The following is a 15,009-nucleotide window of genomic DNA, read 5'->3' on the forward strand; positions in this document are numbered from 1 at the left end:
AAAGTGAAATACTGCATTACTAGGATAGAACGGTGTCATACAACAAACTGAAGAATGTGAGGAAGTGTGACACATTCATTTAAACTCAGGATCTCGGGTGAAGACAAACATGTATAGACTGATGCCGCTATTCCACATACTTTGGTGACTATTAAGAAATATACACATCTAGTCTGCAGTCTTAGTAGAATTATACAACTCGTCCCTATCAACTATGTCTCCTCATCTCTTTTTAGTAATTAACCAGCTTATTAATGCTATAAACCTGAATAACATTAGCTGCTTAAAAGTTACCTGTGCTTCAGTTTAAGTCAAAAAGGGATATCTAAACTTATCTCCAGGCAAACAGGAAAACCTACCAGAATGTTAGTGTTTCTTCTGTTACAAGGTTCTTGACAATAAGGGATCACGAGCTGCAAAAATCTGGACAGTTGGGAATGACTATGCCTTAGATCTTCATCCCATTTCTGCACTCATAGCAATATACTGTCTGTTTATCAGCTAATCACTGCTACTGGAGTGGTTTTGTCAGCTACTGCTCCCCCAAATTTCTGCATAAGCAGTTTTAATATTGTTTTTTAATTAAAAATCTTAATGTTACAAAAGTTGGTATCAAACAAGGTCACCAAACTAACTGAAGGTTAAAGATTAGGTAACCTTGAGAACAGGCTGCTGTTTTAGAACTTTAGCTTTCAAGCTAGAAAAATAATAGATATAAAAGACTAGCAATTACAGTGCTAGTTATATTTACACTATAATTTCCCTTTGTGCTTGCAAGTTACTGAAAGTACACATCCTTTGGTAGTATTCTCTTAGTCTCAAGTAGGAAATTGACGTTGAACACATTCACACTCCTGATTTGCTTGATTCAGTGCAAAGGGCTCATACCTTATTTCCTATCTAACATCATTACATAAGCACATCTCTTTTCTGTAAATAATAAAAATACTGATGATAGTGACTTTTCAATGAGTAGCTTTTTTCAGTGAGATATTTAAGAATCTGAATGAAAGACAGAGTCCATCACACAATTTGTAAGTCTAAAGAGTGACTGCCATAGCAACTGATAAGAACTCCCATCCATAAGTGCTGCTGTATGCCTTCTGGCCCAGTTTCAGACATAGAAAAAACAAAATGCATCTCTAATTCAGACTCATACAGGTGACAAAGAAGTATGAACATTGCACTATGTACTAACTACTGTTACAAAAACCACTATAACATCAAACACGGAATTGATGCTTCTAGTTATAACCTTACATAGGTTACATACATATATAGGCACAGCGCCTATACATAGGCACAGCTTTCTCATGGCTAATATAAGAGAATGTTTATGTTCTTCGAATGCTGTTCCAAAATTCCATGCCCATACTGCAAGACTTCTCTTAAATAAAAGAAGTACTTGCAGCTTTGCCTATGCCAAGTGGTAGTGAAAAAGTAGAATCTGGGATAGAGGCTCCATTTGTTCCCATACTGTGCATTTGTAAAAAGCCACACATCTTGGTCAGTGGCTAAACAACCAATCAATGCTTGTTAAACTGGTGAAGCTGTAAACTTCACATGAAGCCATAAGCAATCAGGAATATAAAAACAAGAAGTCAAGGAGGAACTTTCCAAGCTATCAGAAGTTGACACAAAATAATTACAACTGTTATCTATTCACTATTACAGTCAAATGCGAGTCAAATAAGAATTTATGGGATTGAGGTTTAAGAAAAGTAATGTATAGCATATTAAGGAGCTTAATGTACCAATATCGGCATAAACACTCAATATCTTATTTTTCATACTTGCCAATTTAATGACATCAATCTGTTGACAAAGTTATGCTAATACTAGGAGGTCGCTGCTGATTAGGTTGTTTGCTTAAAATTGGAAGATCTGTTCTTTCTGTTCCATATATCAGTTTTTCCTCCTGAAGACTGCAAGCTGAGAACCTGTTTGCCTCTGTACCAGATACACTACCACGGTTAATTGGAACTGTAACACCACTGACCTGTTCAAAGGATTTACTAAACACAGTAGTGGTCGTTCTGGCCAGACTATGGCTGCCAGGTTTAGGCAGAGACTGGCTAGTTGTCAGTGTCAGTCTCTTCAGAGACACAAGCTCTAGATTCTCACTCATGGCCCTCTGAGTTTGTTTTCGTGACAAGTGTTCTCTGCAAGTTTCTCCTTCTTTTTCTTTTCCTCCAGCTTTGCTTCCTCCAGACCTTCGTTGGCTCTTCCCTAAAAGGTTCTTACTGCTCGTGTTGCTGCTGTTAGATAGGGCAGACTGACTTGTACTAGAAGCAGCCCTAGAGTAAAACCCCTCATCAGGTTCAGATACTTCTATCAGTTCTTCTTGAATCGCTAAATCACTATTACCTGCGTGGTAGAAAAAGAAACAAAGAATTAGCAATTGACTTTCTCACATTTATTGATTTTATGTATTGCTAGATTTTGATATTTACAAGCATAAAGCCATAAAGCAACAGAACAGAGAACAGAAGACAAAACACTTACCTATTCCATTACATTTTAGAATCAAGGTTCATTAGGATATAAAGTTACAGCAAATAATGCTGCATTAACTAGATCAAAAAGCATGCCCACAATCTCATTTTGTAGTGATTTTGAAAAAAAAATAAAAATGCAGTCTTGTTAATTCATGCAGATTAGAAATTTATAGATTAGAAGATATCATACAGAACAAAAAAAAAAGTTTAAATCTTATTTGAAGCAAGTGCTCCAATATATGATTTTGCAAAGCTCATTAATTATAAGGGTATGTGATCAATGCCCCAGGACACCCAATATGGCACCTGCATGTTTAGCAACCCAGGAATGCTTTAGGACTGAAAGGTCACCTTCTGCATCATAGGTCTGGTGGTACAAGTTGGAAACTCAAGCACAACATGAGATCTCCAGTAAACCACGAAAGGTGGAATTTGGGAAATCTGAGGCACACGACGAGATACTTTTTACATACATTTTGATGGATTCCTCATACCATTGATCACTGGATTTTGTAAACCCAATAAACATGCTTAATAAACTCAAAGGTATGTTGAGTTTCACAGTGTATTTTCTCGAGATTAAATAAATCTACTTGTAAGTATGTCGCCATTGTCTGTGGCACAGACGAAGCTGTGTGCAATACATGCATTTGTGTTATTACACATGCAAATATATTAACTGCATACTTTAATTCTCCAAACATGCAGCAGTGATCCTTTCAATCAACAGTGGTACCTTAGAGTGCAGTTACAAGTGCTCTGCTAAAACTGCACTCTGCCAGATGAGTTTATTCCATCCTCCATCATTTTTCTTACAGATTTTTGTCTCCTGATTTCTGGCATGCCTTTGCTGTCAGTTCTAGGATCTGTAGCTGTTTCCTGTACTCCCTGTAAATGCTGAACATCATTCTCTGCTAGTGCTCTGCTCTTTTCCCCATTCCCGGTCCTCTCTCCAGCCACACTTGTGACACTAATCTCAGGTATGATAAAGTTGCCCAATTCAGTAGCATCATTACCATTCTCTGGTTGTTCTAGAATTAAAGATGGATAGAAAAAAAAAAAACAAAAAACAAAAGATGTCTGAAACAAAACATGAAACAAAAGCCAATAGATGACTAAAGTATCATGAATTAAAGCAGATGTTCACATATTAACCTCTTGTTAATTAGCAACATTAGCGAGCACGGAATTTTGCTTTATTTTTAAATTGCAGGCTCCAACCTTCCAATTATTGGCCTGCACCCCCATACTGGAAAGCCCCATGCTTGATCCTTCAAAATTGAAATTTCTGAGGATCATGAAACAAGCATTCAGAGATTACCAGAAATCAAGTAACTCTCCATAATTCACTTTTACGACTATATTCTCTGTATCGTCATGCTATAGTGAAGTTTATTTTTACAATGAAATGGCATATCAACCTCATGTGTTATCTGTAAGACTAGAAGTTCTACACATATACAATGTCATGATGCTGCAAAGTGGCCAGCCTGAAAACAAATAGTGAAACAACTAAGCCAACTAAAGCATACTTTGACTTCCATTTAATCTGTTCATTTCAAAAAACTGTTTTCAACCAGAAAGATACTTACAAGTAGGAAAATTCTCCAGTTACCAAAATCAACTTATTCAGATAAAACCTATGGAGTTTTACTGCAGTTTTTGGCACCTGCTAATAATATAACATAAATGTTGATCTCCTCAGCCTTTCTAAGCTTCTTATATGAGCTTACAACTAAATTAGCTTGCAACAAACTTGTGTCACACAAGTCAGTTACTAAGTACAGTTGAGAAAACAAAGATTAAGCTGTGGGGGATGAAAAGCACCATAACTTTCTGCAGCACTGGACGGGAAAGAAAAAAAAAATTAAGGCAAAAAACAATGAACCAATGCAGCTTGGTTCTGCAATTACTTCTTTTTATTTGGGTAAGTCATCAACAGCAGATATACAAGTGCTCAGCCTGGCCAAAAAATTATTTCAAGACAGTCAAAGATTTGTGCAGACACAACCAAAAATCTCCAAGCAAACAGAAAACTCCACTGCTAATCAAAGTATTAGAATGAATGCTGTGTCTAAGCACAAGAGATTTCATAATGGTATTTAGTGAAAAGAATGCTATAGTTCCTATAAGGTCCTCGTAAAACAAATCCCAATTCAAAAGATGCCTGTCTACCTTAGATGAAGACAGGTTTAAGAAGGATGAACTCTTGAAAGGAAAAACAAAAAGTGAAAATAAGAATGGAAGTTGAAACTTCATGGAAATTCCAAGCATATGCAAGTAACAAGTTACAATCCTAGCAATCTGGCAGACAGCACAATACTTGAAGTATTCTCAGTGTCTGAAGGTCTTCTAAAAAGCATTCAGAATTGCTTTATCAGCACTAGCTCTACAACCACAAAACTGAACTTAGACAACCTGGAGAAGAAAAAAAGCCGTCCATTAAAGATAGTCACAGTACATTCTCCATGAAGATGTATACTATGGAAATACAAGTGAAGAGCAACAATTACACTATATGCTATACAGTTACATATTCTGTATGTGTTATATATGCATATTATATGCAAACACTACGGCCACAAACTTGACAAGACTAAAAATGCACTAAAAGCACAGCTCAAAATAAAGCTCGACTGAATCCCTGTGTGTTATTCATAACGCAGCTCTTTCAGTAAGGACTGCCCAGACTGCACTGCCAGTTTGCTACTGCACGTGACAGAAGTTGGCAGTACTGACATTTAACTGACAGTAGGAAGTCCAAAAACAGAGGAATTTGAGATTATTTTTCACAGTAGCAGCTCTAATGTTTTTTAGCAGGAGGGGTTCCTCTTCCCCTGTCCCCACACCGAGGACTCTTGTGCAGGCAAGGCGTACTCCTAGATCAAGTGGGCTACAGCGCTGGGCTTTTCACCAGCATTTGTGCTGTCTGCACTTGTGACAATGAAATAAGTCTCAGAGCTAGAAGGTCATTCTGGCAGAGACTCGCCAGAATGGATGTGGCAATCCAGCCAGAGCTCCCACAAAAACATGCAGCCATCCAGGTCTCAGGCTGCAAGGAGCACCAGAGTCATTCGCTGGTAGTGAGAACAGCTGTGTGAGATGTAATCCAGTGGAGGACCTGCTCAGCATGGTGGCAGAGCTGCAAGAAGTAGAAAGGTTAAGGAGCATCAGGGAGTCTGAGAAAGAGATAGACTGGTGAAACCATGCTCTGCCTTCCCCGAGAGAGAAACAGGAACAGCCACCAGAAAAAAACAAGATCAAGGGGATCCCATATCCTCCTCTCACCAGGCTGAAGGCAGTAGCTTAAAGGAGAGCAGTGAATGGAGGCAAGTCCAGGCTTGGGCAGCAGGCAAACCCCTCCTTGCCCACCTCGCCTTCTCAGGTGCCTCTGTACAACAGGTATGAGGCTCTGCATGTGGAAGGTCAGTAAATGGATGACAGTCCGTCTACACCAGAGGTGTTGCCAGGGTCAGAAAGGCCTACCCCCTGTATCACAACCACCTCCATGAGGAAGAAAAGACAGGTTATAGTTGTAGATGACTCCTTTCTGAGGCGAAGAGAGAGTCCGACATGCCGGACAGACTCTCCTCTTAGGGAAGTCTGCTGCCTCCCTGGGGCCCAGGTTAAGGACATCACTAGGAAACTTCCAGGTGTGGTACAGGCCTTGGACTGTTACCCAGTACTGCTCTTTCATGTAGGTGGCAATGAAGCTGCAACATGTAGTCCAAGGTTGATCAAGAGAGACTTCAGGGCTCTGGAACAGCTGGCAGGGAATCTGGAGCACAGGTTATGTTTTCCTCTCTCCTTCCAGTGGCAGGCAATGACATTGGAAGAAACAGACATGTCCCATCTATTAATATGTGGTTCTGCGGCTGGTGTCACCACCACCACAACTTTGGGTTTTTCAATAACAGGATGGCCTGCATGGCACCAGGCTTGCTGGCATCAGATAGGATTCAATTTTCTCAAAGGGGGAAGAGGGTCTTTGCTCATCAACTAGCAGGGCTCATTGACAGGGCTTTAAAGTAGACTTGAAGTGGGAGAAGGATAAGATCAGGCTTGCCCAAGGCAAGCTGAGAGCACCTGAAGAGCGGCAGAAAGCAATTCCAGCCACTCCAGCCAGTAAGTCAGCTTCATCGGGGTCCCAGGTTAAATGCCTCTGTGGAAACACACATAGTGTGGGGAATAAACAAGAGGAGTTAGCAATGCGTGCACGCCTGCAGGATTATGATCTTAGTGGCATCACGGAGGTGGGATGAATTCTATGACTGGAGTGTCGGAATGGAAGGATACAGACTCTTTAGGAAGGACAGGCAGTGGAGATGAGGAGGCAGTGTCAATCCCTATATCAAAGACCAGCTGGAGTGCAATTAGCCACTAACTTACTGATATTTGGCAGGAAACTCAAGTTAGAACTGTTTGTAAGCATTACTCCTAACAGCACTTCCTGTAAAAGTCTTCTATCATCAGTAACAAAGGTAACAACTGAGCACTGTGAACTGCAATAGTAATAATAATAAATAAACAATAATAATGATAATAACAAATACAGCCTTTTTCTAAAAACATAGGAGCAGAAAGGTTAATGAGACCACATGATCACTGCTCTGATTGGCCTCATTGGTCTAATTTTACTGGGTACTTGTGCCTCTCCAAACCCCTTCCTGCTACCCTGTCAGTGCAGCTACAGGCACCTTATTTCAGCAGAACTTCTTCCCAGGATCCACTGATCTCTAGATGCACAAGTCAGTTCTGCTAGAAACTTCATTTAGAGCCAGGACACCAAAGAGAGGAGAGCCCGGAACACAGTTCACTGTCAATCCCTTCCCAACAAAGGCAGAAAAGCAGAAAAGCAGTAATTAATAATTACAGCATCCAGCTCCAAAGAAAGGAGACTCAAGAAGGCACAGCAGAAATCAGAGGAAGTATATTTTTGTTAAGGATTTTGTATAAGAGCCATACTTATTGTTGTTTGGTGGTGTGCATTTATTAATGTAATATCCCACTGTGTTATCAGCACTTTACCCATCATTGCTGCATTCCTACAGTTCTGTAACCATTACCACAACGAACTGGGGGGGGGGGGAACAAACCAAAAAAACCCCACCAAAACTTAAGAGTTTTAATAAGCACAATTATGTATAATCTTTTAGTTAAGTGCTATTAACTACTTCTAATGAAAGGGAATATATCTTTCTCTGAGTTTAACATTCAACTACAGGAAGAAATTAATAAAAAAGGAATACTGGGTATCTCAGCTCCTATTAACACTGTCTACCATAGTATCTACAGTCTTGTGGCAGGATTAAGACTACACAGTCCATGTCCTGCATAGTAGCATTCCCTCTTTACTTTAAAACTTAGAACACCTAAAACAAACCTTCAGCTTTGTAGTGCTTGGTTTTGAAGATAATACTGCTTCAAGCTGGACAACTCTGGGGGTCTGTCTTTTGAGAAAGAGATATTAATACCCAGTGCACAAGGCAATGCAGGAAAAGAGAAAACAAAGGACACTGCTAAATAGTGTAGAGACAAAACTGAATAACTGTCAGTTTCAAAGTAAATATAAATATGCTCATATCAATTGAAGAAAAATGCCTTTGGAGTCACATTTCTGAATGCTTTGAATAGTAAAACCAACCTTGATAAACGCATTTCATGATACTAACTGTTAAGAATTAATTCAAAAGATATTTTAATCATAATCTACCTTACTATTATGGTTGCCTACAACATTTACCTCAGCTTGCACAGGCAAACTGCCCATTTGGATTGTAATTCAATTTTAACCACAAGCTCAAGCTGCATTTCCTGCACAATGATGTTAGCATTTTGAATTATTTACAAAAGCATGAAGTTTACATCCCAAAATTAACACTCATTCCAAAATCCTAAAAAAAGTCGTAACTATTTCAGGAGTTAATAATGTAAGAAAACTCACTCAACAGAGATTCAAAGACTAAAGTTTCTAAACCTTGTGTACTACATCAAAGTCAATTTCTGCAGTGGGAGGGAGAAATAACATCTTGTCCTCCTTCTCTAGTTGATGTCTTTGGTTTTGTGTTATGTGTCTTACCAACATCTGCTTAGCTCTTCTTACTCAGTCTGTTACAGGCATTACCTCTACACATAGGAGTTTTTCCCGAGCAACCTTTTATGGAGCCATTTGGCAGATTTTACATTAGTAAGGAAAGCATTGCTAAGGCTTGCTTTGTTTTTTCCTAGCTTCCATAAATAATCATTCATTTAGGTGTTTATGTCTCTTACACACTGTCCGATTTTTCTGGTTTTCCTCTATTTGTGAATGGAAGCAGAGATGCCACTCAAGGCTTGTTTTTAAAATGTGAACACTACAAAAAACTAATGCTAGATAGAGGAGCTACTGCTCCTCTGTTTTAAGCTTCATGATTTATAGGCAATTCAATTCAATAGCACTAAACAGTTTGTTGATAAGTGGTGGATAGTATCAGCTGACCCTATAAATGCTACCCATTTGTGATCAGATGGATCCATTTTGCAAATGACCTTCACCTTTAGTACCTCTAAAGTACCCACCTTAAAAGTCCAAATTCACAATACTAATCCGATTTTAAAAATGTCCTTCTAAGTAACAGCTCTAATGAATGAGTTAGAGGGTTGGGCATCACAACAAGATTAAACATTAAGTCAACCTTTTTTCCAAAACTGACCTCAGTAATCTACTGTTCTAGCAAAGGCTGGCAAGCTCTAAAGTATGAAAAATTTTATAGTAAACTGAATTTTTTAAAAGATAAAAAAATAAAGTCCATGCTTCTCAGCTGGAAGTATGATTGGCTATAATTCTTTTGTTTTATTTATTTTACACAAATAGCTAGTGATTGAAAATTGCTGCCCTTCCTTCCCCAAGGGATACTTTGCTTCATCAGGTCTTCTGGCCCACATAACACATAAGATCAAAATACTTCTCAGCTGTCTCCTCTAGCTTCCTAATCCATTTGTACAACTCATTTTCATTATACTGAAGCACAAAAATAAAACCCCTAAATACATTTTTTTCCCCTTACACCATGGGAGCGAGAATAATGGTCAGGAGGTACAAGGTTTGTCATGATTTCTATCAATTCCAGTATTTATTTTAATTCAAACAAGCATCTGTAAGTGCTAGCCTCATTATTCTTTTTGTATGCTGACTCTGAAGACCTATTCCATATCTTTGTTTCATCAGGAATTGTGGGGCACTGAATTATGTTTTTAGGAATTTTGAAATCAGGAGATCATCCACTCTGACTTTAAAAAGGCTTTTCAAGTCACAAACAACTCTTTTGTTAGTATTTTATAAGGAAAATTTTGAGATTAGCTTAAGTGGTATATGTATGGAACATTTACCATTTTAAACAAAACAACTAGATGGTCAGTTAGTCCAAAGATACCAGAGACTCAGTTTTGGCCTTCAAACTAGCCTAATGTTCACACAGCCTTCAAATTTACAACTACTCCCACAACCTGCTATACAAGTTCCCCTCCATCCCTGCCCTACATCAAGTGATTTTCTTCATTAAATCCTGTACCATTGAAGCAAATTCAAAGTTTTCCCAATAACTCTTACAAAAAAGCGCTTGTCAGCATTTTGTTTGAGTCCTTACCTTTCAATCCCCATTCCTTAACACTGACTACTCCTCACTTGGATCACACTAACTAGATTATCACTGTTTCTCTCAACTTGTCCTGCTTTAAGAGACTCCCATAAAACACAGCATTCCCTCCCATTTCTATGAGTCCTACTATTATTCTTGTTTCCCTTTCACCTTAGTGTTATCTGCTGCAGGGCACAGTGGTCCCGTTTTTCCTTGAACTTCACCAAGTATATCACCCCCTGCAAGAAGGCAATAATTGTAAAAAAAGGTCTACATTTCTGTATCCGCTGGAAAATTTGCATTTTTATAAGGCTAGTTTCCATACAGATTCTGTAACATTTTTATTTCATTTCTTCTGTAAACACAAAGACAAAAGGAATGTTTATTTTAATACACTTTCAATTCATCTGAATGAACAAGCACTCAGTATCCCTGATCTGTGTTCCCCTCCACAATCTCATTTGAACAAGCATCAGAACAACTCAAAAATAATAGCTGACAAAATTGCCAAGCTTCAGAGGGCATTTGCCCATTTATAAGCTGAGTTATCATACGGTTTTCTTGCACCTGGTCAAAAATCCTTGCTTAACAACTGTGAGCCTGAAGAAAGGAAAATAAATAATAAAGACTAAAATGGTCCTTGGCAGTCTTGAGATTTCAGTAATAACTTGCTATTGGACCTCACTCAAGTTAAAGACACTAATGTTCTGCTCCTCAGCTTTGTCTGACAATTTTAAGCAGTTTTTAATTAATTGAAAAGAAATTTGGTTATTTTACCTTTCTCTGCCCTTCACCCCAGTCTGGCAGCTTACTATTTGTACTACTACCACCAATGTGTATCATTACTGTGCAGAAAGCTCTATTATTATTTTGAAGTCATCTTCTACAACCATATTTATAAATAATTTTCTCAACACTTACCTGAATTACTTCTCAGTCCTTTGCAAGTAACTCGGAAATATTTTTCTAACCAAACTGTCTGCATACTACAAAAGCTCAAACAGTACACATCATACAGAAATTTTTATGATACGACTTCAAAATCTTTATTGAACCTATTAGAAGAGCATTCTTATCTACACTCACTCGCTTAGCCTGTCATCAGAATTACAAGCCCAGCAGCACAAGCCATTGCCAATTTTGATCACTCGTCCAGCAGCTCTTCCCTCATCTGAAGATGGCAGAAGAAGTGGAATAGAATGTTTCTCCTTTTGCAGTACATTCAGCACCATTTTTTCTACTTCTCAGCCCAGACCTGTGTTCTGCTTTGTGGAAGGTCGTATATTAGTTCGCCTAAATGTGCTGGCTTTGGCTGGGATAGAGTTAATTTTCTTCATAGTACCTAGTATGGGGCTGTGTTTTGGATGTGTGCTGAAAACAGGGTTGATAATGCAGAGATGTTTTTGTTATTGCTGAGCAGTGCTTACACAGAGCCAAGGCATTTTCTGCCTCTCACACCACTCCACCAGCAAATAGGTTGGAGGTGCACAAGAAGTTAGGAGGGGACACAGCTGGGACAGCTGACCTCAACTGAGCAAAGGGATATTCCACACCATAGGATGTCATGCTCAGCAATAAAAGCTGGGGGAAGGAGGAGGAAGGGAGGACGTTCGGAGTGATAGTGTTTGTCTTCCCAAGTAACTGTTACACGTGATGGAGCCCTGCTTTCCTGGAAATGGCTGAACACCTGCCAGCCAATGGGGAGTACTGAATGAATTCCTTGTTTTGCTCTGCTGTGTGCACAGCTTTTGCTTTCCCTATTAAATCGTCTTTATCTCAACCCATGAGTTTTCTCAATTTTACTCTTCTGATTCTCTCCCTCACCCCACTGAGTAGGGGAGTGAGTTGCATGGTGCTTAGTTGCTGGCTGAGGTTAAACCACAACACCAAAACATAATTTATCCCTCTGCCCTTAAATTACTTAAATAAAAATTAGATTTAAGATAGATGACGTTCTGCAGTAAAGTTGTTCAATATTTGCCTTGCTTCAGATACTACACATTATTTTTCAGGAGACAACAGGAACATTGGCCTCTTTAGAGAATCAGTAACTTTGTATTGCTCCCTTTAACAAGAAGGTTTTTTGTGGGGGGGGGTATTTTTTTAAAAAACATGATTAAGGAAATAAAGAATATACTTCATCTGAACTGCATTAAGATTCCCATTTACCAGTTAAGAAAATAAAAACCTCCCAACTGCTGCTTGCTTACTAGCAATGAAGATATGCAATAACAAGATTCTCAGTGTTATTTTAAACACATGTAAAAAGCTGAGAATTCATTGCAAAATGTGTTTCTTACCATGTCTTTTCCATCTATGCCCTCGGATAGACATGCTAGTCACAGCATTTCTTGATATTCTGGATGAAGTAGGTGTAATTTCAACCTGAATGCATCTTGTACCTTCTTTACTAGATTTCATGGCACCCTGAGGCAGGGAAGCTTTTATTGCATTAGCAACCTAGAACAGAAAAGAAGCAGTTAAGTTCTTAACATGAAGATACAAATTTTAGAAGAATTCTGTCGGGATTCTTATTACTCCAAGAAGAATACTGTGTACAACTGCAGTTTAAGGTCAAAAAGCATAGTAGCTTTTTGCACAGATTATGAAGAATGTTGGTTGCAATCATGTCTCAGAAACGAGTTACATTTAATACCTGCCACTTTTTAAACCAAAGTTTCCCGTTTAAAGATGCGTCTATTACTGAACACAAACTTCAGAGTGCTTCTGCACTATCACCTAAGCTTTCAGGACTTAGAAGCATTCTATTGAAAATAGCTTGTTCACTCTGGAAGATGACAAAATAACTACGTCCACTGAAAACACCTGTGTGTGTGTGTGTGTGTGTATACCTGCAGATCTAGCTATTCACACAAGCACAGCCACATAGACCTCATGGGATTTAGGTTCCTGGTGCGATGTCGCATGATGCGCATTCACAGGAAGGATTTCCTAGACAAAGTTCCACAGAAAAAAAAAAAAGTCGAAATACAACACCTACCAGCAGAGGTTCTGGATACAGTTCCAGCTGTGCTCTATACAAAACATCATCCATAGCTTTACGGGCCAGATCCCATTCTCCATTGTAACTACAAAGGTAAATATATACATAGTAATATGCAATTATATCAACAGATGAACCTTCTTGGCCACATAACCTTCACAGATTTAGTACTCCTTGAGAGCTCAGTTTAGAGGAGTTGAAATACTTGTGTTCAATTAGCAGTACGCCTGCTATTCAGAGAACTTTATCTCCATAGATGCTACTTCAGAACAAGTTTTATTTTCATTGGGCACCCTGAGCAGTTTAAAAATGACATAATTAGTTATTGATCAGCTAGTTCTTAAATATTCTGAAACTCAAACAGGATTGTTTTAACATTACTCCATCTTTTGAGTATTCTTGTGTTACTAGTCTCTAATTATTTCAGTTAATACTGAGTTTTACACATTAACATGACTATCAAAATGTAGATGACATCAGCATTTCAGAGAAAGAATGATAAGACCTTTTTTCCTTAACCAGACTGAATTCAGAACTAAGCATGCAAAACTACAGTCAGCAGACAACAGTTGGAAAAGGTTTTTTTAAATGTTTTCTTCGCATCAGCAGTTATACCTATTAAGTAATGTTCTAGCCCTCTTTCCCCAGTATGACACAGGTAACATCAGTTAACTAGCTTGAGAACTATGTTCTCTTCCTGAGGACCTTATTGGTAGACATAACATCTGTCCACTAGAAAATAAAATATTTCAAAGGTAACATGCCTAAATGAGTGTAGAAATTAAGCTGATATGACATTATTTTGTATGTATATTAAAAAAAAAAACAACTAACTTACAAGGCATAATAAATCCCTGTTAGCATTTGCACCATGAATTCAGATGAAACCGGAATCCTACTGTTGACTCCCTTGTACTTTCTCACTTGTTGGCGAGGATATCCACAGACACAAATTCTAAAGAAATCATGCATTTGGTCATTAGCAAGTAATGCAGAACCACCTTTGTATAGAACACTACAAAGCCAGGTGTTTAGTATGCATTTTAACTACAACAGCCCCACAGGAAGGTACCCGTCAACAAACCCCGTGCTGAAGCAGACTATTTGCTATTACGGCAGAAGGGTGTGCCCTCTGCTGGCACAGTTCAAATCCTTCAAAATACAGGCATCCCAGACACTCCTGCTACATTTATACTACAGTGGAACATGAAAGAAAACTGCCAGAAAAAGTCATTCTAAATCCATGCATTTGCTGCAGAACAGACAAAAATTAAGTTCATGGTATTTAAGGAAATAAAGCAGCATAGCAACTATTAATATTACAGACAGAAACATAAGCGTCATTGCACATAATACAGAAGCTGCATACAAGTTTTCAAGCAAAGAGACCAGAACTGTCACATTCATAAAACTACTCTAAAATCCAATAAAAGTCAGCTTTAGAATTTAGTTCTGAACTAAATTCCACATCAGGTTCTGTAGTCAAAACATTTTGGAAAACAAAAATATTGTATAGTTAAATATTCAATTCATTGGCTATTACTGGACTTCTGGAATCACCTTTAACAACATTAATCAAAGTATTTCCTTCTCCAAAGCATAGACTAGGCAGTTGAGTCTCAGAAAGACTCAATCCTTCAGCTTCAATACCAGAGATCTTGTAAAACTCCTCTTAAATCTACTTTTTTTTTTTTCCCAGAAAAGAAAATGAGTAAAGATTTATATTGCAGTACCTTTCCAATTACAACTGTAACAGAGATTTCAGGAGCCTTTTTTAATTAATACTCACTTTGTCACTAACCTGCCACACTTTTTTCTCTCCTCCTTTATCCTGCAACTCATCTTCTGTTTTGGGTACTTAACAAACAAAAAACACTCAACCAAAAAAGCA

At 38.3% G+C, this 15,009-nt stretch overlaps 1 protein-coding gene across 3 annotated transcripts in view; it reads right to left on the minus strand.

The window, feature by feature from the left end:
- Positions 1-493: 493 nt before the first annotated feature.
- HYCC1 (hyccin PI4KA lipid kinase complex subunit 1) overlaps positions 494-15,009 on the minus strand; it is a 46,491-nt gene continuing 31,975 nt past the window's right edge. For 2 of the 3 annotated variants that reach the window (XM_086614641.1, XM_086614639.1), the window contains 4 exons: positions 13,957-14,073; positions 13,116-13,203; positions 12,415-12,574; positions 494-2,367 (listed from right to left, as the gene is read on the minus strand). In XM_086614641.1, the coding sequence (XP_086470767.1) occupies positions 1,811-2,367; positions 12,415-12,574; positions 13,116-13,203; positions 13,957-14,073 (922 nt within the window). In that variant the 3' untranslated portion in view covers positions 494-1,810. Of the gene's footprint in view, positions 2,368-3,514; positions 3,530-12,414; positions 12,575-13,115; positions 13,204-13,956; positions 14,074-15,009 lie in introns of all 3 variants that reach the window. The other variant, XM_086614640.1, reaches the window with a different exon arrangement.

Source organism: Tauraco erythrolophus, chromosome 7 (genome assembly GCF_009769465.1).
Source record: "Tauraco erythrolophus isolate bTauEry1 chromosome 7, bTauEry1.pri, whole genome shotgun sequence".
NCBI classification, from domain to species: Eukaryota; Metazoa; Chordata; class Aves; order Musophagiformes; family Musophagidae; genus Tauraco; species Tauraco erythrolophus.